This window comes from Cygnus atratus, chromosome 1 (genome assembly GCF_013377495.2).
Source record: "Cygnus atratus isolate AKBS03 ecotype Queensland, Australia chromosome 1, CAtr_DNAZoo_HiC_assembly, whole genome shotgun sequence".
NCBI lineage: Eukaryota > Metazoa > Chordata > Aves > Anseriformes > Anatidae > Cygnus > Cygnus atratus.
This window is the reverse complement of record NC_066362.1, coordinates 114,909,343-114,932,103: the sequence shown is the minus strand read 5'-3', so window position 1 is coordinate 114,932,103 and position 22,761 is coordinate 114,909,343. Positions and strand designations below refer to the sequence as shown.

Sequence of the window (22,761 nt, the reverse complement as noted above, 5' to 3'; positions counted from 1 at the left end):
TTTTTAAATTCAGCATATACCTGTTTAATACCTTACAAAAAGATAGGCTTAACTTTATTGTTAACATACTATTGTAAACAAGAAAGTACAAGTGAATACAAAGAAGCACAGCCCCACCAAAAAAGCCCTTTATATTTCTCTAGTTTTGATGATTTATGCTGCCAGTAATTCAATTTAATTTATGCCCACTAACAGACTAAAATGATCCAAACAAATTACATTAATATAGTTGCTATGGAGGACACGGCTGGCCTCCGCAGGAAGCCAGTTAGGCAGCTTAATCCCTCACACTGCACTGACTGCTCGCCAGTCAGCGCACAACCACTCACAGTTGTGGTTTTCTGATGAAAGTAATGTTAAATATGGAAACCACAAGCTGTGAAGAAGTGAATTCAGAATAACTGGCACATCCAGCAAAATGTCATCTGCCCCATGTGAATAAAGTCTGACAAATCGGTTTATCTTGTCTCAGTCAGTGGTTTGTATCACCTGATTCCTCAAGAAGCTAAGTTCCCATGATGTTAGGTTAGACACATGCATGAAACATGGACAAAGAAACAATAATTAAATGCAATCTAGCACCAGCCAGGGATCATCATGTGTCCAAGCTCATGTGGATTCAGATTTCTAGTCAGCAAGCTCAGTTCTTCTGCTCTAGAAGAGGTTGGCAGATCTACATGCAGTGGCCAAACTCCATGTTTCTGTGTAGCAATATTAACATTAAGGTACTATTACGGTTCCCTGACTCTTTTTCTCAACACAGACATGCTCTCAAAGCATTTCTTTTGAGCACCAGCAGGCTAAAGTGCCCTGCCGACCTGATGTCAGTCAGTATGTTGTGTCAAAATGCCCCTTCTCCTCTCCATTAATGGCTGCATCATGACAGGAACAGGAGGCAGCTCTAGGCTTGCTAAAAATGCAGTCAGGAAGCAAACAGAAGAGTGACAGGCAGGAAAACCTGGTCTGTAGTATTTGTCTAGTTACACCCTCCTTCCAGATGCATTCAAAATATCTTTCATCACTGCAGGATCTCTCATAGAGGTCTTCATTAAGCAACCTGCATCTATGTCTGGAATATTTTTTTTTTTTTTTTTTGCTTAGCAAGCTCAAAGACAACAATTTTGAACCCATTGACAATGGAGAGATTAAAAAGGAAAAAAAAAAAAAAGACTTTTAGAATGCCCTAGAGCTACAACCCAAACTAGCTAGTGTCTGTCTTTTTTACCCTCAATTGCCTAGTTGCATTAAGCACTCAGGTACTTACTGCCCTTACCTTCCCTATCATAACTACTGGGGAGTAAAGTAGCACAATCAGTCACGTTCCTTTTCTCAAGCAGGTAATAGATGCTACAATGTTTTTCTGGGCATAGACCACTTCTGTTTGGGATAGGGACTTCCATATGGGTATGCAGCCTTTCCCTCCTCTGCAGTTTGTATGTTCTTGTGGTGCCAATGCAGTGTCTCATCAGAAAAGGGAGGACACACCAAAACTTGTATTTGTCTTTAGCTACCCTTAGTGAGATAAGATGAATCATGAAGAAGCAAGAAAGTTAACCAGCACTGTGAAATCATCTTAAAATTATCAGTGCTTTTCTTCACATTTCCTCAGCAGCTAATGAAAACATTAATGATTTTCTATTTACACCAAGAAAACTATTTGTTTAGAACTAACACAAACATCGCAAGTCTTAATTTGAGTCCCATATTCATCTTTGCCTTGAGTATTTCTGAAGGGCTGAAAAGGCACAATTTAGAGAAAAACGTGAGTAAAGTACTTCACTGCACAATGCAAAAATTAGTTAAGAATCCATTTATGTGCAAATTAGAACAGGACTACATAAATAAAGCTGAATTAAAAATAAGGGCTCTCTTTCCCCAACTGTATCGGGGAAACTGCACACACAGACTGACATCTCAGAAAGAATATCCTCTCTCAGTGGGAAGAATGCAGCTAAGATATCCAAAGTTGATAATGATTTACTTCACACCAAAAGACTGTTGTGTGCAATACAATCTTTTTTTTTTTTCTCCCCTTGAAATCTGAACACCGTGGGATTGCTCAAAAATATAGCCCTCACACTTCATTGGTAACCGCACTGTCTCCCATCATGTAAGGGACGAAGATGTTTTTTTGAGAGTAGCAGGTGTTTCCTCACTCACCAGTCCTGAACAGTATTTCTCTTACCTGCACATGGACTCACTGCAAAGCCCACTCTCCTCTGAGCTCTGTCAAATATTACATAGAAGCCTTCCATGACTGTAGCACCAATAACCAGGGCATTCGCAGATGAAGAGATCCCAAATCGGTAGCACTGCAAGTTCTCTCCTATTCCAAGGATGGGTTGAATATAAAGCTATTAAAAAAAAAAAAAAGTGTAAGAAGCAACACCACACAGTACTTAGAAGATGACAGACCTTTTGATTTTTACAATCAAGCACTCAAACTCCACTGGTAATCAAGAATTAATAGCATCAAACAGACTTCTGTATATAATTTAAATTTAGTCAAAGCGCTTACATGCAGGTAAGAGGTAATGCTCTTGGGAGTCTAAGCTTAAATATGAACATAATCACTCAATACATGAAGAGCACCAGCAAATTCACAGAAACCATTTTTTATTGTATGTTCCGTAAGGAGAGGATAGGTAAGAAAGAACTTGGAATGTAAACTTGAATTAGAGAAAAAAAAAACTATTATTAAAAAAAATTATCAGGATACAATTGACTCAGAGAGCATTCTCTTCAGTGTCATCTTGATGTCTCCAGATTCATAAATTCAAGTCACATTTTACCCCTTGTATCCTCAGGGAAGATGAAAGATTGACACGCTACATGATCAATACAGAAAAAGCTTATCGTGAGGCTTTACTATATTTCAAGTTAAAATGTACTTAAAAGGCTCATTCTCCCCTTTGCTCCTGAACATCCCCTGAGGTAATAGATTGTATTAGTAATGTTAGAGGACACGAGGCTGTATTGCAACCTATATAGGGGAAAAAAAAAAAGCCAGAGAACAAAATGAAAATGGCACAACATTACATTCTAAAAGCTGGTATGGAATATTAATAAAAGATAAACCAACCAAGTAATATGAACTGGTGAAGAGATCACACAGGCTCCTTGCCAAGAGCGTCATTTTCAGAAGTGCTCCAACTCAGAATGCCACAAAAAACAAATCAATTTTCTTCCCCCAAAATGAGAAGATCAAAATGAGTAGCGACACTCTGTATCGATACCTAATGCGGCTAATGCTCAAGAAAACAAAACAAAACTTGCATATTTTTCCTGACAATTTGAAAAATTCATTTCCAGCTACATGGACTGCACTCAAGGAAACTCTGTTTTTCTTTTTTGGCTTTAGGTGTTGAGTCTCTTCTAATACACAAGTTTCTTTGTAATTTTCCCTATTTAAATATTGATTTTAAAAAATCATTATATTCCCTCACATGCAATAAATTAATTTTCTATTACTGCTAAAAATAGCTCCTACTTTTTAAGAGCATATGTGTTACAATAGTAAGAAAAAACATATAACCGAATAAACGAAGAAAGCTGAGACCTGTGGCAGGATAGAGATGCGAAATGACCTGCTGGAGTTTTCATCCCTCATGTAAATGGAGAGTTTGGGAAATAAGGACCAGGGTCTTTCAGTTTTATCCCAGCATGCAAGCTGCGTACCAGTCCAGAAACCAGAAGAGAATTCCTGTACCTATGAAAAAATGATGCATACAGATTACATACATTTTAATAGATTTTGATAGCTCTGCCCCAACACCAAAAATTTAAAGAAGCAGATAGTTTTTAAAAACACAAAGCAAAATACAAACTACATGAATGTTTAATGAGTTGCTTCCATTCCTCCCACACATTGTTTTGTAGTCAACTTAACTTAAAGATATAAAGCTGTCAAAGGAGGGCTACAAAGATGGTGGAGGGTCTGGAGGGCAAGATGTATGAGGAGCAGCTGAGGTCCCTTGGTTTGTTCAGCCCCGAGCAGAGCAGGCTGAGGGGAGGCCTCATGGCAGCCTGCAGCTCCCTCACGAGGGGAGCAGAGGGGCAGGCGCTGAGCTCTGCTCTCTGGGGACAGCGACAGGACCCGAGGGAACGGCGTGGGGCTGGGACAGGGGAGGGTCAGGCTGGGTGTTAGGGAAAGGTTCTGCACCCAGAGGGTGGTCGGGCACTGGGACAGGCTCCCTGGGGCAGTGGTCATGGCACTGAGCTGCCAGAGTTCAAGAAGCATTTGGACAGTGCTCTCAGACACATGGTCTGATTTTTGGGTAGTCCTTTGCGGATCCAGGAGCTGGACCTGATGATCCTTGTGGGACCCTTCCAACTCAGATATTCTGTGATTCTATGAACTTCAGGGTTTTGAAACCAAGGGATAAGCCAAAATCCCCTAGCATCCAAAGGAATCAAGGTCTGTTGGTCAATGAAAAGAAACACATCCCTCTGTTTCTCTTGCTGCCCTTCCACTGACTACCAGTATAACTTGACATGCTTTTGAAATAAGGTTGATTAACAATGTTTCTTAATGTATCCATGACACCAACAAAGTGAACACATTAAACCCCTACAGAGCTTCTTCCCCTAAGACAGAAATCTTGCCTGAAGTGCACGCTCCCTAAAACACACAAAGTTGATGTGCTGCCAGATCAGAGGAAAACACTTCATTATTTGCATGCAATGCTTTGTGCTGGCTTGGCTCTGACTCCTCTGTGAAGCAACATACAAGACAGTATCTTGTTCCGACATTGTAGAACCAAATCAGTTCAGGTGCAGAAGAAAGACGGAATCCAGTCTTTCTAACCTCCCCATTTGTAATTATCTGTGATATTGATTGTTTTGCAAACAGCAGCTCATACATTAGTTATATGGCATTTTACAAGTGACAAGTGCTCACACACCCCCACATACTTGCCAATGAAATAAATATTTGTTAAGGCTGTATTAGAGACCTTATACTTCCAGGTGCTTCTTGGGCCAACATGTATACACTCATATAAACACAGAATGAGACTTACAGCCACAAACAGCCTGTTTTTACACTTAACTCGCAATGCACGCTTCAGTAAGTCTCTTGGCATGGGACAGAAATGCTCTACCCGTCATGGCCGAGTCCAAGGTCAGACCTGCTAAAAATGTAGTTCTCCTCTCTTTCCATTTCCTATTGGAAAACAAAGCTTGTGATGCGAGAAGAGCTCCCAGGTAGCACCCAGACCAGACAGACAAAATCTATCAAGTGCTCTATTTTAAGCACCTACTTTGATTTCCCAGTAAGACTGCTTATTACAAGGCATTTCTTTGCCTTACTTATGTATGCTGAACAAATGCATTGAGAGGGAAGGCTTTATGATACCCAAAAGGTTATTAAAATAAAGATTTTAAGTGTACTTGAGCCTTCCCTTCTCCAGCTTAACAACTTAGCATTACTTCGATGCTGTGAGAAGACATGCTGTTCTAACTTCAGCTCAGTGAGGTGTAGTAGCTGCCACTCCTCAGTGGCTCACCTCTACCCTTCACACCTGCCATCATCAAACTGTATCTATAACTGCCCCCTAAAAGACTTCAGTCCAATCAAGTGGGGTTTAAAAAAACAATCTACACCATCAAAGAGCATAAAGCCCACAGACTTTTTTTTTTTTTTTAATGGAGCTGAATAACGGAACACTACATGTGCAGTTATGCCAGTATACCTGAGGGGGCAATAATGTCTTGCTGGGAAGCTTGTAAGAAGCAGCTAGCAGCAGGAACTTGTTAACCTGGTTCACCTATGGACAGAGCAGTATGTCTGACTACAGCAGATGATTTTACGTTTCAGTGATACATAGCCTGCCAGAAGCACAGGGCACTAAGAGTGCATTTGTGATGCCATGGTATAGCTGCTGAAAGTACCCATTTTGCTACCATTGCTCTTACAATGCCAGAAACTAATCCTTACATCTTGTAATTATTTTCTTATTTAATAGACTATCTCCTTTGTTTAGAGCTGTGAAAATAACTTCTGGTGTGTGTAGAGAGAAAGGAGTACAACAAGGTCCTTGAGACTAACAAGAAACCCTAGAAGAGAATGAATTTTTAATAAGATGAATAAAAATCATGAGGTGAAGCGAGTGAGTCGTTCCCTTCTAATATTTTATTGATCAGTTGACTATTTAGTTGGCATGTGGAAGGCTCTTGGTCAAATGCCCTCCTGACCAACATTGGGGAGGAATCTAGACCACTGTGATCACTTCACAGGAGGATGCTGTACCATATTACAAGAGCTCTGGGGTAGTCTTTCCATTCTCCACCCCTTGGCTGCAATTATTTCAGTCAATATTTAAGTGCTTTGAAAAGAGTAGAACTTTTCAATCAGGGACATTAAGTTACATAAGATAATTCATATATTTATTTCAGATATTGGACATGTATTGGCAGTGAAGAACTCTTCAGGCCAAATCTCTGCTCTCAGTCAGGCAAAGGGTCTCAGTCTTGCACTATCAGCATACAGGCAAATACGCTGCCTTTTGGTCAACTGGCCAACAGCCTGCTTACTGCATTTCCCGTGATTTGCCCATCCTACCACTGTCCATTCCTGAAGCCAGGATAAAAATATGAAACTTGTTGACATTGAAATATCTGGGATTTATTCTTCAGCTTTAACCTTCTCAATGCTGTTAATCGTATTCAAACAAAATTTATGAATAGCTTGCTTTTGTTAACCAGAAAACACTGCTCGAGTTACTCTATGCTGAAAGAAATCCACCATGCCCCTGCCCTACTTCTAAGGCCCATTCTATTTCCAAAGAAAGATACTTTTAAACATAAATAATGAAGTTCAAAAGCAGCTTTTTTGATATGAACAATCCTTATGAATGGCATCCATTCTATACAACAATAAGCTTTATATTTGGAAAATAACTGCTTGCAGTAGCAGGTTCTTTTACTTTATAAACACTGTGTTTTGAATGAAAGGACTGATTTTTGTACTCTTAATACTCTGAATTGGAAAGACAAGAATTACATCCATATTTCTGAAACACTTAGAGCAAAATACTCAGTCTCCACATTATTTCTGATGCATTTTTGTACATGCACCTCTTGCCTATATTTGGACTTCTCACCTCCCTTTCCCTCTTCTGCCTCCATCAAAGACCATCCATCATTTATTTAATAATAGGAGTACACCAGGAAAGGTTCTGCTCCTCTCAAGTCAGAGACCTCCTGACTTACCTGGCAGATAGCAAAGATGACACTCCTTTCAAAGATCACGCGATCACTTAATAGGAAATTAACATTTCGAGCAGAGTTAATGACACTAGCTTACCAGGGATGTGCGAGCTATTGCTTGCACAACAGCGCTGAAGACTTTCTGGGGCAGACGGAGGAGGGTGGTCCCACTGTCTACTATTGCTTTATCAGCATTATACTAGGAAAGGGGAAAAAGGAGATAAATTACACACTGTAGTTAATGTAATGCAGATTAAACTGTTTCATAGCGATTACAAGGCTGTTCCTTTTTGGTAGCTGTCTTTACAAAACTGTACATCATACTTTTCAGCAGCTCTCTTGAGTTGATAGCTTGGATTCAAATGAAGCTTGAGAGCAAAAAACAACATAAGGACAGCCTAGACACAAGAGTGAGTTTATCTGCACTGCTCAAGAAATTACTGCATGTCACCACAGCTGTTGCAAGTGTCCAAAGTGTTCTAGAAAGAAGTATAGCACAGCCTCTCTCAGAGATGTACGCTAATCCACTTTACCTCTCATATGCCTTGGGCACAAAGCACTCTCATGGTTAGTTCAGGCACAGGGTAAGCACACTGATGTGGCTTACATACATGTCTATGCCCTGAATTGTGGTCTCAGCTATAATGAAAACAACTCACTCTAATTTAAACACAATACAGCAGCTTGTTTTTAATAACTAGTGTTTCTACCTTGAGAATAGTCAGGGAACATAAGTCCTCATTACATGTCAGGTTTGGTTCTAGCTCAAGAGTACATCTTGTCTCTTTGGAAAACCATGAAAACACAGGCAAAAGCAACTACAAAGAAACTGGAAAATTTCAATCCTGCTGCTCCAAAGTCTGCACAAAAAACACCCCTCAGTATAAAAGTCTCTTCATTATTAAAACCCGAATCCTCACACTGAGATACTTCATCAAACTTCAGATACACTAAAAACAAAGAATAAATATTTTAAGAGGTACATATTGTTTTATGGACCCTTAAAAAACTTAATTAATTAAGTTAATTGTAAAAAGAAAAGGCAAGTAGCAGTGGCAGCTATTTGTATTAACTACTTTTGTTACCAGGTTAGGCAGCAGGATCAATATAACCAAACAATTACATGTTTATGGCAAAATCAAAATACAAAAGCAAACAGACAGCATAAACTTTTTAGGAAGAGGTCAAAGAGAAAGTGAATTCATTACATTCAGTACATTCAGTACATGAATTCAAAATACATTGGTTTAGATATTATCAAGTCACATGCACTATCTTCAGTGCAGTGATAAAATAAAACCCCACAAAAACTGACTGACTTTCTTTTTGAAAGAAGAGGTGTTATAGGCTGCCAAGCAGCACCGAAAGAAAAGCAAACAGGAAAAGCACTGATATGCACCACCTGCCGTTTATCCCACACTCAGAAACATTTCTGACGAGGGGAGAAAAATATTATGGCATTGTGGAATCCATTTTAACATATTTACAATACAAATATGCAATCACCAAGATCACCACCTCAGGAAAAAAGTAGGTAGAAGCACAGCCAAAAAGGGCCAACCACTAACATAAAAAAACAAAAAACCATGCAGAACTCCTGCCTTATAGATTTCCATGCTGTGTACAGTGTACTTTCAGTGTGCAGTAACTTCTCGCCTTCCCAGTCTTGCTGGTTAATATTTAACAGAGCACCCTAGGCAGTGTGCACCAGTGGCAGCTTTGTGCTTCCTCGGCCCTGCTCTGCCAGGGTCCTGGCCAAAGCTGCAGTGTTATTCTGGCCCTATCCCCAGATCTGAAGTGCAGGGGACTGTTTTTTCCTTGCCAGGAAAGGAGTAGTCTCTGGTGACTGTTACAAAAATGTTCCATTTCCTAGAAAACAATTAGAAGACAGGGCACATAGTTCATCACCCCACAAAAAGAATTATGCATCCGTGGCAAGCCCTTAACTAGCTAACTTTTCATCAGACTAGCCTTAATTTACTACTCTTCCCCTAAACTTTTGTTGGGAAATATCCTTAAATCAAGAAAGGAATGATGCTTTCTGTACCAGTGATGTGCATACTATGTTAATACATCCAAGGTGAAAGCAAACCATAGCTTAGAAAGAGTGACAATAACAGGAAATTTTCATAACCCTGATACATTTTTAAGTGAGTTGTTTTTTGGAAACAGCATGTATTAAACCATCAGCACAAAGACTCCTCTTCAAAATATGTTGATGGTTTTTTAAGGTAGGAAAGAAAAGCAAACATATTTATGTTAGAAACCCAGCAGTTCTGCATTCCTAACAATATAATAGAGAGGCATTTAAATAGACCTTGGTCTGCTTATTAAGTTGGAGGTGATATGATCAATTTAAAATATTTTATATGGAAATATGAATTTCATATTTGTATGGAAATATATTTATGCATATAAATGCATTTTTATCATTAATTTCACTTAATTTGTAAGAACTATTAAAACTTTAGAATGATCATATTCCACTTATTTCCAACTAAGAGAACAAGCACAAGATAAAATTAAGATGTCTAATGAAAACAGGGCATGAAAATTATAGAACACAAATAGCAACAAGCAACAGCAAGAAACAAATGAAACACACACATATACATATCCAGAAAAACAAAACAACTTTGGAGCAAAAATTCCACCAACACAGTCTTATTAAAATGATTCAGTGACAGCAAAACATTATTGCTAATATGAACAGGAAACATATACATGAGGAAAAATAACTGGTAAGGCTGAAGTGAGCAAAATATGGGTTTGGGGTTCTATGACCATGGGACCTTGTTTGAGGATCAGTGTCTGCTTGGGAGGGACAGGATACACTCTAGTGGAGAAAAGACATTTTTGCTAGTAGGGTGGCTAACCTTGTTAGGACGGCTTTAAGCTATGAAGGAGGGAGAGGGTAACCAGTAGCCCCATGAAGGAGTAAGTGATGCACAGGGCTGCTGAACAGCGGGCATGGAGTGATATAATCGGGAGGGATCACAAAATCGATGATAGGGGGCTTGAGAGGGGTCACCTCCAGCACTTGCAGGCTAACAAGGAAATGCCTACAAGGCAGCATTATGGAGAAACCCCCAAATACTTTCCAGGAACTAAACATGCTGCAGTGCCCCTTGTAAGTGCCTATACATCAACGCATGCAGTATGGGCAATAAGCAAAACGAGTAAGGGAGCTGCATGTGTCTGCAGGGCAATGAATATATGGCATCACTGAGACATGGTGGGATGGCTCCCATGACTGGAGTGTAATGGAAGGATACAGGCTCTTTAGGAAGGACAGGCAGGGGAGATGATGAGGGGGCATCAATCGCCCTCCATGCCAATGAGCAGCTGGAGTGCATGGAGCTCTGCCTGGGGATGGGTGAGGAGCTGACAGAGAGCTTGTGGGTCAGGATTAAAGGGAGGGCAGGGACAGGGGACATTATAGTGGGGGTCTACTACAGGGAACCTGACCAGGAAGAACAAGTGGATGAGGCCCTCTACAGACAAATAGGAGCAGTCTCACATTCATAAGCCCTGGTCTTCATGGGGAACTTCAACCATCCCGATATATGTTGGGGGTACAAAGATAAAAAGGAAGCATGGGACGAGATGTTTTGGGAAGCTTCCATGGGAAGCCAACCACCATAATGAATTATGTGCTTAGATACCTCCACAGGGCTCATTCCAAAATCTTCCCTTTTCTTTGTTTGACCAGAACTGTTTTTAAATGCTTTGGTTTGATTTTACTGCATAACAGGAAACCTGTAGTTGTTTAAAGACTGTTGTCTCCTTGAATCAATGCACAACCTTCAGTGTTTAGATACAACTGAAACAAGTCAAGGGGCTGAGCAAACTGCAGCAGCTATATTTTCAGTGGATTGTTCATTTAATGATCATAGATTGGTCCCTAGTTTACTGAAAATACTATCCACAACTCTGAAGTCCTCTGAAGCAATTTTAGCATGTATACATTATATTTCACATGGCTTGTTCATTTCTTTTCAAAGTTACTATACAGACTTAATTCTAAGAGGAGACTGAAATATACATCTGCCTGCAAGGACAAAAATGATCAATTAGGTGCTTTTCTTAAATAAACCTGTTTTATATAGACAGAAACAATCTATTGCAAATACCTCTCTGCAGTCCAGTTCCAGATTCTGTCCTCCAACCTCCAGCTTGAGAATTTCAACCTGATAATACCACTCCTCTTTGATAGGTGTGTACCATATATCACCCCTGTAGAGACTTGGTTCAATGCCACCTAGAACCTGAGGGAAAAGAGGAAAGAATTCACATGCTTTAAAATCTTGGATGTTTAGTTCTGGGGCAAGTACAGGTAAAAAGGGGAACGTTTCATTGTGATAGCACATCAAAATCTTAATTTAGCACAATTTCTGTGGATTTTGCTAACAAATTCTTTACCAATCACAGAACAGTTTGAAACAACTAGAAATTAAGAAGATGTTGCTTCAGTAAACCACTGTTCCAATGCTGGGCCAAATTTCCAGCATCTTCTGCAAACTCACACAGATTTTCTTATGAAAGCTCTAGTGTTTCAAATCAAAACCATATCTTTGGTGGTTTGAGTTAGGCAATGTATGAAACCAGGACAGAATTGAAAACTTGCACATCATAAATTCACTTTATCAGGTCAAAACAGCCTTAATGCTGCTTATCAACATTTCATTTTTCATATGCACAGGCAAAATGAAATGTGACCATCATGTTGTGGCTACCACAATTAGCTTCTGTCAGGACTTTCATTGAAGCTCTCTGGGAGCATACCAGACCATCAAACTTTGAACTGAACTAACATAAGAAAGTTCTCTCTTGGGCTTCATCTATCTCAAATGTATTAACATTTACAACAGTATGTGAATTTACAGCAAAATAACTATTAGTGATTAATTCCTTTGCTGATATGTTTATTTCAGCATAATTCATGAAGAGTTATTCCAAATAATGATCTCACATAAATAATAGCCAATTCCTGGAACCATTAAAATGGGTGGAAAGAATTCCCTGATTAATAACAAGAGAAAGATCTGGTCCTCAGTTATTTCCTTTGCTGTGTTGTCTACAAAAAAAGACAAACAGCCTTGATTCCTCTCCCCCTTTTCACATCATATAAAAAAGTACTATGCATTTTGATAAATTTGAACAAGCTTAGTAGTTGGGTAAGGGAAACACAATAGGTAAGGAGGTGCACCATGAAATTTATTTTTTCTTTATTGAAACGAAACTCCAAATGCCGAAGTTTACTCAAACTTGAGAGAGAAAAAAAGAATGGGGAATGAAAACAAACAGACACTTTAAATTTTCCCTAAACGCTTAACTTTGCCTTAAAAAAATGTAAAACATTTCATATATTTAACTACTAAATTTGGAAGAAATAAGATAGTCATAGAAAAGAGGGAGAGAGTTTAACAAAAATACATCTTCCCTCTCAGATTGACAGATACCCACAAGACTACCTCCGTTGGTACCACTTCCAGAAACAGGCAGTCCAGCACCACACATCTGCAAGGAGAAAATGTTGGGGATTTTTGCCTGCCTCACAAGAGAATCAAAGAACGTCTCCACAGAACTTGAAGGCTTGAAGGTGAAGAGAAAAATAAAAAAATTAAAAAAATTGCAGAAGTATTCATTATAAAGTTTCCTTGGAGAAATGAGCAAGTCATTCAAATAAGACTACTTTTAGCAAGTAAATTGAATTTCTGACAACCAAATGATGAAAATCCTATATAATAAGTCATTATAAAAACAACACCTGTCATTTCTCTTCTGTTATTCTTTAAGGCATTTTTACTCTTGACCATTGTCATAGAAATCCCTAAAGCATGAGAGTATTTTTGAACTGCAGTTTTCAAATTCAAATACTAGTTTTAGTTTTCAGGCGGAAACTCTCAATGATACTTTCTGCTTGGAAGACGCTTTGGGTTATTAGAAGAGTCAAATATGACATGCCCTTCCCACCTCCCATGCTTAGTTTTTAAACACAGTTTAATTCTAATTAATTTTGAATTCAATGCTCTTATTTCCTCTTCTTTCTTTTAAAGAACTTTCTGTCTAAGTTCAACTGATTACTGGCTAACAGGTTATTTCCTACACTGTATACCATGCCTACCTTTGCATTTATTGGAGTATTGCAATTTCACTATAATTCAGATTTCTGTGTGGGTACATCTGATGAGAGGCAGGGCCACTGGTTAGTTTGCAAGGTGCCAAGTGCTCTTACTACACAGAGCATAGAGCAGCCTCAGAAGCTAACATGTAAGTATTTGGAAGAAGGGAAAAATAAATACCCTGAATGCACTATTTGCCCAAAGCAGAGTCTGAGAAGCAGCTCCTCCCTGTCTGTCTGTTGACAGCGCATGACAGCAACTAAGGCAGAAGTCAATACAATGATCACACAGCTCTTGAATAAAGCTTTTTAATTCCAGAGTTGGCAGACAGTATTGAATCATTTGTTCTAAATGGATACATCTTGGTTTGTGAATTTCTCAGACAGTTCTGTGTAGGTTGGAAGCTATGACTATGTAGCATTACAATCACGTTTTCAGTTTTAGATTATAAGCTTACAAATTTTAATCTATAATTTTTAGGTTCTAATTTAAATTTCTACCTGAATTTCTTACCTCCATAAGAACAGGATGTGTTTGGTTTTATGTTCATAAAAACAAGGTAGCTAATATTTGTTCTGAAATTACCCACATATGCCCTCCATCTCAACCTTTACTTGATGAATGGAAAATGTCTTAGAACAAGCTGCCAAGGGCTTTGCCAAGAAAGTTCATCAGTCCATTGACAAGTCTTGAAGGACATTATTAGAGCCCTAATAAATGCTTTCCACACATATACCAGAAGCCTTATAACCTTTACTCCCATCCTTTGGTACTACAAGCTCTGTAAAAGCTTATTCATTCCAGATGAGCTAAAATTGAAGCCTTTATCACCAGAAAAGACTAAATCCTCATATGCGACTGCGGTACCATCACAACCCAATTTGTTCTCTCTGGAATTTAACAAATGCAAAATATCCGTAGGAATGAGTGGTTGGAAGGGAGGAACTTTGTGCTGACAGATCACCTACCCTCTTTACTTTAATATTTAGATTTCTATTTATCATCATTGCGAAAGATAAAAGCAGGAGAAAGGATCATTTACCTTGGCTAAGGTGTCATAGGCAAGACCAAGAATCCCATGCCATTGAACCCCTGGTAAGAAGAAATTCTCCGATTCAAGAATGGTTGCAATATTGATGGTGTAGCTGCCATCAATTCCTTTAGGGATAGTAATGACATCTGTACCCAGCACTCCAGTCCAGCTTCCTTGACTGTACTTAACTGTGACATCAATCCCTTGAGATTTGTATGTGCTTGACCTTTAAAAGGATAAGATATACTTATGCATGAGCTGTTTATTTACAATGCAAGACAACAAAATACCATCCAATATTATTTTTTCCCAGAGAGGAAAAATAGTGAAGTCTGCAAAGTTGATCACATATCCTTACAGAACAGGGTCATATTGTAAAAGCAGTACCATATGATAATAATAATAATAAAAAACCTTGAGCTCCTGTTTTTTATCCTGAAGCCATCAATGACTCAGTTTTTCACAATGTGTTTTTTTGTTTTTGTTTTTAATCTAAGATATTATGCCATCCAGTGCAATGTGTCCCTGACTCAGACTGGTCCATCACAATAGGAGCAATACTCTTTAACTAGGGATGGAACATATTAAGTGGTGCTAGGAAATAAAAAGCTGCTGAATTCAAACCCAATATTGAAAAGCCAAGCTAACTGAATAGCTGTAGACTACTACCTCATTAATAGTATTAAAATTCCATTTTGGGTAAAATAGAATATTACGGTGAGCAACAGCAGTAAGACACGGGTTGTCTAAATCTGCAGTCTGGCCTGCCTATAAGGAAGTAAGTGGATTTGGATATAACTAACAAATGATTCACTAACTTATAGGAGGAAAGGAAGGAGCTCCTTCTAGACAAAGACAGCAAAAGCAAAGGAGCAAAGAAAAAGAATCCTGTTTAGAAGGCTTAACAAAAGCATTATAGAAAACACCATGAGATTTTTCATTTTAAGATTCTATAGTATAAACACAGCCATCACCTTCCATCTGCATCACTACCATAGAGCTACAGAAGTCCTAGATCCCTTACAATCTATTTTGGTCCCATTCTTTGGCATGCAGTTTCTCCTTCTAGAGAGACAAATGACCATGCTTGCTTCATCTGAACAGACTTTTAGCTTGACAGACTTTTTAAAAGTAAATTTTAAAAAAGTACATGTGTGTAACACAATAGAAGGTGCAGGTGATTTATCAAGTGCAGACAGCTTTATCCACCCAGCTTTAATCTAGCAGCTGCTCTGACAGAAGCAGCCGTGAAGCTGTGAAGTCTGTGGCTGGAGCGCAGGAGATGGGAGCTTGCTGACAAGAGCCGACTCGGAGCCAGCTCATCCACAGATAGCTTCACAGCCACCCCTACCTGAGCTAGCCAGAAGAAAGCTGGTTTGATTTTGCCTGCTATGGGGAACACTCTTCAGATGGCTACATGGACTACTCCTAACCTGTTTGAGCACACATCTCATCTTGCGGAGCGATTTGACCGTATGGACCATGCAAGTGATTCTCTTCCTATCTAAGGGAGAAGGGAGAAGGAGTAAGAGGCCAGGCTCTAAACCCGACTAGTTCTTGATACTCCCAATGCCTAGCCCTTCAAGGGTCTTCAGGACCCAGTGTCTTGTAACATCCAAGACAGCAGAAATAAATCAGGCAATAGGCCATGCTGATTATACATCAAAATGCACAAATGTGCCTGAGATTCCGGTACTTACTGCCTGTATCCGGTCACTGTTACTGCTGTTTTAACTTTATATGTAATTTTGCATTTCTGCGACATTTAGACAAAGGGACGTCTCTGCTCAGTCATGGTCTTCAGAGCACCACTGTGATACCAGAAGTACATTTTATAAATCAAAAAAGAGTCCAAACAACTAGTGACATAAAAGAAACCAAAGGAATACAAAAAGGAAGGGAAAATACAGGGCTGTTCATGTAGAAAAGTGTATGGCTGTGCAACTGAAGAGGAATCATCCAAAACTGGAGAGAAAGGTAAGTACCAGGAGAACATCTGCAAATACAGACTGTACATATGACCAGCAACAGTAGGAGCACATAAGTCTTCTTCCCTCAGGTAGGAGGCAAGAAGAATCCCTCATGGATTGCACTCTGGAACAGGATACAGAAAGACTGGGATCATGTATTGCTGGTGAACTTTTCTGTGGAAAGGCAGGACAAGTAACTTCCTCTGTGCCTCCCTACCTGTAGAAATGGGTATGAGGATGCTCATCTCACTTGTAAAGCACACAAATGTCATATTGGAGAGGAGGCCTTATTATTTACTTCAAGGAGCAAAATTCCTACTGTCCTAGGGAGGGATCTCATGCAGTCCTTGTGGCAGTAATTGTATTCTGTTCTGCGAAAACATTTCCTGCTCCATCTTATTGACTGTAATCAGCCCATGTTTTTCCATCTCACTGCTCCAAAAGAAGGGAACGTCTTTAGAGGTCAAAACGAGAGAGTTGTTTTAATTTACAGGCAGAGTGTTTTGAGACAAACACACGACATAAGAAATTCCAAACAAACCATTTTGGCTATGATACAAATATAAAAAATTCAACTCTTCCAGTAGGACAGAGTGTACCTTTGCCAGGGGAAAGGAAAAAGGTCTATTAGATGATAGTGCTGTGGTACCACCACTTCCTTCTCCCTCTCCTTAGCAGTTATCGTCTTCTTTCCAAAGCAGCAAACAGAAAAATGGTTCTCAGACCTTGAATAGCTCTCCAGCCTTATCTGAGAAAACTAGCAAGGAGTTGATTTCCTCGTGCAGAGTTGCTCGTCATTTCCAGCCTATATCACTGGACGAAACATAGCCAAAATATTATTTCTGATGTCATTCTATATTTGAAGGATGCTTGACAAGGCAACAGCAAAACCACTAGGCAGAAAGCCCTGCTTAACACTGACCTCACCAGACATGCAACTCCTTCATTCCGTGCTCTCCCATTGCCAGTCTGCAATAAACCAGGACTTCAGGTTTTCTTGTTTACCCATTCACTTTTTCCTAAGCACCCAATCAACATCTCTACAGACAGCAATGGAAAAGAATGGATGGAAAGAAGCAAAGGACCAAAAAATCTGAACAGAAATTTTGATCCCCTCTCTAGTGATACATGGCACAAAACAAGTGATTTAGGGCCAATGACTTTAAGGCAAAGCAAAAGTGAAATCCCAACAACCAACCTAGTTGTCTAAAGAATATTTCACAACCTAAATTACTGGTTTTTAACCAACAAGTCCCATCTAATTTGTAGGGGTTCTGGAACAAGTTTATAATTTACCCCAAACCATAAAACTTACAGCATACACAACCAAACGCACAGGATCATGCTACAAAGCAGAAACTTTGTTTTGCTAAATGGTATGTACTTTATTGTATTATCTCAATTTATTGCTCATGATTTTCTTACCCCCCCTACCTCATCAAATGATCATCTCTCGAGTACTTTGCTCTTGAAACTTCATACCGTGAGGCAGCAATACTCACACTGAAATAAGACTGGATACTATTACTAGATACTACTGCTGAATACTGACAGCCTGAGTATGTCACTCTTTCACATACCACACCAACACTGATTTAGTTTCAAGTGTGAAAATCCCTTTATAAATTTAAGTAGCTCTTTTATCATAAGCAGCATATTCAACAAAATCTACTTATTATTTTGAACAGCATGAGAAACAAATACTGTGACTGCTTTTTTCAGTTTAGGAGGACAAATCAGGCTGTTGCCCAAAACCTTACATAACTTGGTGACTTATAAAACATGATCATCACAGCAGACTCAGAACTTTTCACAGCAGAATTTTGTAAGAGCCACTCAAAAACCAGTCATGAAAGAGTTCATGAGAATAGCTCTATTTATTTTGTACATAAAACGCCAGATAACTGAATAATGCAATTATATAATATCAAAATGTCACACATAACATGATTTAACAAATTAGTTCCAAAACTGCTCAAGGAGGGTTGTCCTGAAAAACACACATGCCATGTTCTTAGAGACTCTAAAACAAAGACAACAACTTTTCTACACACCCTCCCAATTTCAGTCCAAAAATAATCACGTTTAACTTTATATTTTGAGAATTTGAATAAAATTAAACTAAGATCTTGGCAATCAGGAAATTCAGACCCATCACTGTGTTTCTCCAACACAATATTAATATTCTAATAAGCACACATCTAACTCAGTCCCAGTAGTTTTATTAACTTAACAAATTACTAACCCTTCACTCCCCTTGTCTTCAATTTGCAGTTTATGACTTTGATATGGAAGTACTTCTTGATGATAAAGGGAAAAACTGCGGGAATAATTACCAGATGAGAGGTGACGTCTTTATTTAATTTTAAAGTGACCGAGATACCATGGAACAAAAGTGCACATAGACTATTTGTTTCACTTACACACAGGTAAAGGTCACTCTTAGGTCATTTTTCAGATCTGGCTGATGTAATAGCAAGGTCTCCGCCTATCATCTGTGCAAAATTGTGACTACAGGGAAAAGACTGTCATAAGGCCAGTCTCAAGAAGAGAAAGCAGCAGGGCCCAAGGCACTATAGGCCCATTGGCTTCACCTCAGCTCAGGAAGAGCCACAGAAACCACCTCCTGCAATCCATTCCTAAGCACATGAAGGGCAAAAAAGTACAAAGGGACACTCAGTGAGCAATTTCACAGACATATCATGGCACTCTCAGGCACTGCATTAAGGAGCATAGCTGGCATTCCACACCTGGAATACTGTGGCCAGCTGTGGGAACCCAGTTCAACTGGAACAGAGAGAAACAGAAGAGGGACTGGCAGAGGGCTACCAAATAGGCCAGGGACCTCAAACACAGGAGCTGTGAGGAGAGGTTGCAGGGACCTGGGCCTGTTTTGTAAATGAGGCTAAAAGGAGAATTCATAGCAGCTTACACTGACTTGAAAGACAGCTACTAAAATGACACAGACAACCTTCTTCGTCAAACAATCATGCAAGGGTTATCACCCCTTGAGTAACATTTTTTGAGGTTCAGTTTGGATATTAGGTAGTAATTTCCTCCCCTGGAGAGCGTGGCCCACCACTGAAACACACTGCCCAGAGTTCATGGATTCTCCACCCTCAGAGGCTTACAAGACTTGGCTGGACTCAGCCATGGCTGATCCAATCTAATGACAGCCCAGCACCAGTACTAGGTGACCTACAGAATTTTCTTCCAAACAGCATTTAAATGTCTCACCGATTTCAACAGGGCCAAGATGCCCCCCAGATGATATTTATGCTTAAACTATTTGAAATTAAAAAAGCATGATGTAGCCAGGTTCAAGCATGCTAATACCTGCACTTTATTCTGAACATATTCCCGTTCTCCATCAATCCAAACCAAACCAGGAACTGCTATTGCAATTGCTCTCTTCTATTATTACTTGAGTTTGAATCATTTGATAAAGCACCCTTAACTCTGCAGGGACTAATTTTCAAGGTTTCATTATTAATTTTGTACCAAAGTTCTGAAAACACAATGTACACAGAGAACACTGATAAGAGGCTGTAACCTTCAAATGATTTCACAGCCTTTCTCAACACAGAGCGTCTGTTGCTGTTACTGTTTGTAACAGTGTGTGGTTCTTATGAGAGGCCTTGCCCTTCCAAAGTAATGTCACTGAAGAGAAAAGGGAGAAGGAAATACTTGTGCTTTTAATTCCTGACGAGTAAGTTTCCTTATAATTGTAGCCACTACCTATGGAAGGGGACAGCTGGCAAGCAAAATTCTGCACTAGTGCAGAAATAGCTCTCAGGTGCAAATTCTGGACTTTTCAGACCAATGTGAAGTATCTCCATTAACAGCTGAATATGTGACAGGAGGTAAGGCTATTGTACTAGGCAGCATGGAAATACTGACTTTGCCTCCATTACCAGTGCATCTTATCGGAAGAAAACAATACCCCATGTTAAAATACAAGAAGAGGTGATGTTCTCCTGCCTCCCTGTCCTCTAAGTAATTTAAACCATATTCTTCAGCTAAAGATAGACACTGTTTTGTAGAAATTTACCTGAAATAATTTAAACTAGAGACGGGCAGAAAGGAAGGAAGCAAGGAGGAAAAGTGATTCAGACAAAGCTGTGCTTGGCTGTGACTAATGTCAGCTCTTGCTAAACAGCAAATTTTGTGCATAACAGGCACCAAAATCTCCAAGTTGTATCTTATAAACAACCCAATTCAGCACAGGGTCTGTCCCAACCACTGACTGACTGAGGCCCTTGCCCAAACTAAATAACAAATTAGTTTTTGACTAATCAAGTTTTGTGTTGGATGAAATGTTAAGAAGCAGATACAATTACCGTTTTTTTTTGTTTGTTTGTTTGTTTTGTTTTGTTTTGTTTAAGAAAAGGAAAATTTCTAATTCCTATTTCTAATTCCCATTTCTAATTCCTTCCAAGACTATTCGGATAAGAAATTGGCTGAAGTTGGTGTGATTTTAGAAACGATTTTTACCCTGTGATCTTCTTCTTTTTTCCCCAGCTCTAATCAGTATTGGGCTCAGATCTCAGTCTTGCTGTTATCAGTGAGACCGTTTGTAGTATTAGTCTGGCCTCTGCATCAGGAAGAGCCAACCTTCTGGTTCAGGCAGCAAACACCCCACTGTCATGGGATGTCAGAGAAGCCCCATGAGCTAACTGCCTCATCATCCTCTATGGCATGGAGGAGTCAGAATCTCAAAGACATCCTATCCCACCGAGGCGTGCAGAACAGGTACTTACAGCTCTGTATTGAAGTAGGAGGTGACATCAGGATCAGGCACACCTGCTACAGCAAAATTACTGCTTCCAGTGTCAACCAGAATATTTAACTGCCGAAACAGAAGAAAGGAGAGGTGTTTTTCATATTCAACTAAACAAACAAAAAAAATCATTAAAGTTTTTTTGTCTAAGCTACCTTTAGTTTAAAAATGAAGATGACAGTTGTCCTGAAAAATAAATGCAAAATGTCACTTTTGGGAAAGACATACTGCTGTGGCCCCTCTAGCCCCAGCTGATTATAATGAAATGCTTTAAAATAGTCATGGTCACGGAAGGGGAATATCTGCCAAACCCATATTTATTCAGCAGATGAATTCATGACCATCTCAAATTCCTTTTTGGCCCAGTCCTTGTGTCTCAGCAACCTGCCTTGTCAGGGACACATGCTGTTTTTTGCCCTCTTTAAAGCACTGCTGCCTTAGGGCTGATGAGGTTTCTAGGTAGAGGGCTGAGTGCCAGTCTGAGTAGAAAGAAGCAGAAACATGAAGCAGAAACATGAAGCTTAGAAAGCGCTGGGAGAAGGTGCAACTCCTTCTGAGCGGTGGCAACCTATCACAGTCTTCACTGCCTGGGAACAGGAGGATGGCAGACTTACAGACACAGTGAAAAGCACTGATTGGAAGGCAGCCTAAGAGGGGGACCACTTGTTCAATTAATTGGGAGGATGACTGAGGCCAAAAATTGCCTAACAAAACCACACAGAAAAAAATGAGACCTTCCCTTTCCCCATTTGGCTCAGGTGACCAGTCAGGTTCACCACAGTTGTATGAACACTTGTGCTAGCACGAAGCAGGTCACAGCGTGGGAATGAGCTGAGATGCAGGACCACCTCTTTCAGCGACGTTGAAACTACAGCTTGGGAGCGTCATTAAATGATAATTTTAGTCAGTCACTACCAAAAGTGGTGGTCACGCTTTTTTCCTGCTCTTGGCTGGATGTTTCCCATGGCTTCTTGGCACAAGTACTAGTACCCATGTGGCTGTACTACAAATCAGATCAGGCTCCTTACCTACAGTTGCAAAAAACATTAGTAATCTGTCTTATCAGACAGCTACTTGAAAAGAGATGGGAGGAGCAGATACTAGAAAAGGGTGATTGCCCTTTTCAATTTGCTGGATTGTAAGAGAGAAAGATGGGGGAAATGAGCTTAAGTTGACAAAGGAAATGGAGAAACAGAATCGAGTTCAGAAAGGAGTGTAAAGACAGAGGATAAAGCACTTGGAGAAGATATGCTGAATTCTTTTTAATAGAAAATAAATAAATAAATAAATGAATAAATAAATTCTTTTAGACTGAGCACAGGCAAAAAAAAAAAAGTGTGAGCTGATGTTTAAAAATATTTTTGGTTTGCTCATGGAGGGGGAGGAAGAAGCTTGCCCCTGTTTTACCTAGTAAATATAACATGGGACTGAGGACCTCTAAAAAAAAACAACAAAAAACAAACAAACAAAAAAAAAGCCACAAAAACAACTAGTAATCTGTGGGACTCTCTTTTGAACTGCATGAACTCTGTCATTGGTATTCCCAATCCTAATCATGAAAAAATTTTAAGACTAAACATAAACAAAACCACAACTTCAGTCAAGTTATTTACTTGCCTCACTGCATCTCAGATTTTAGATTAA

At 39.4% G+C, this 22,761-nt stretch overlaps 1 protein-coding gene across 3 annotated transcripts in view; it reads right to left on the bottom strand.

The window, feature by feature from the left end:
• The window catches only part of BACE2 (beta-secretase 2), a 46,880-nt gene that overhangs the window by 4,552 nt on the left and 19,567 nt on the right, over positions 1–22,761 (bottom strand). For 2 of the 3 annotated variants that reach the window (XM_035545935.2, XM_050716498.1), the window contains exons 2-8: positions 21,098–21,186; positions 14,377–14,593; positions 12,676–12,804; positions 11,343–11,477; positions 7,307–7,408; positions 3,560–3,709; positions 2,186–2,354 (exon numbers count right to left, since the gene is read on the bottom strand). In XM_035545935.2, coding sequence (XP_035401828.1) covers positions 2,186–2,354; positions 3,560–3,709; positions 7,307–7,408; positions 11,343–11,477; positions 12,676–12,804; positions 14,377–14,593; positions 21,098–21,186 — 991 coding nt within the window. The remainder of the gene's footprint in view (positions 1–2,185; positions 2,355–3,559; positions 3,710–7,306; positions 7,409–11,342; positions 11,478–12,675; positions 12,805–14,376; positions 14,594–21,097; positions 21,187–22,761) is intronic. The other variant, XM_035545936.2, reaches the window with a different exon arrangement.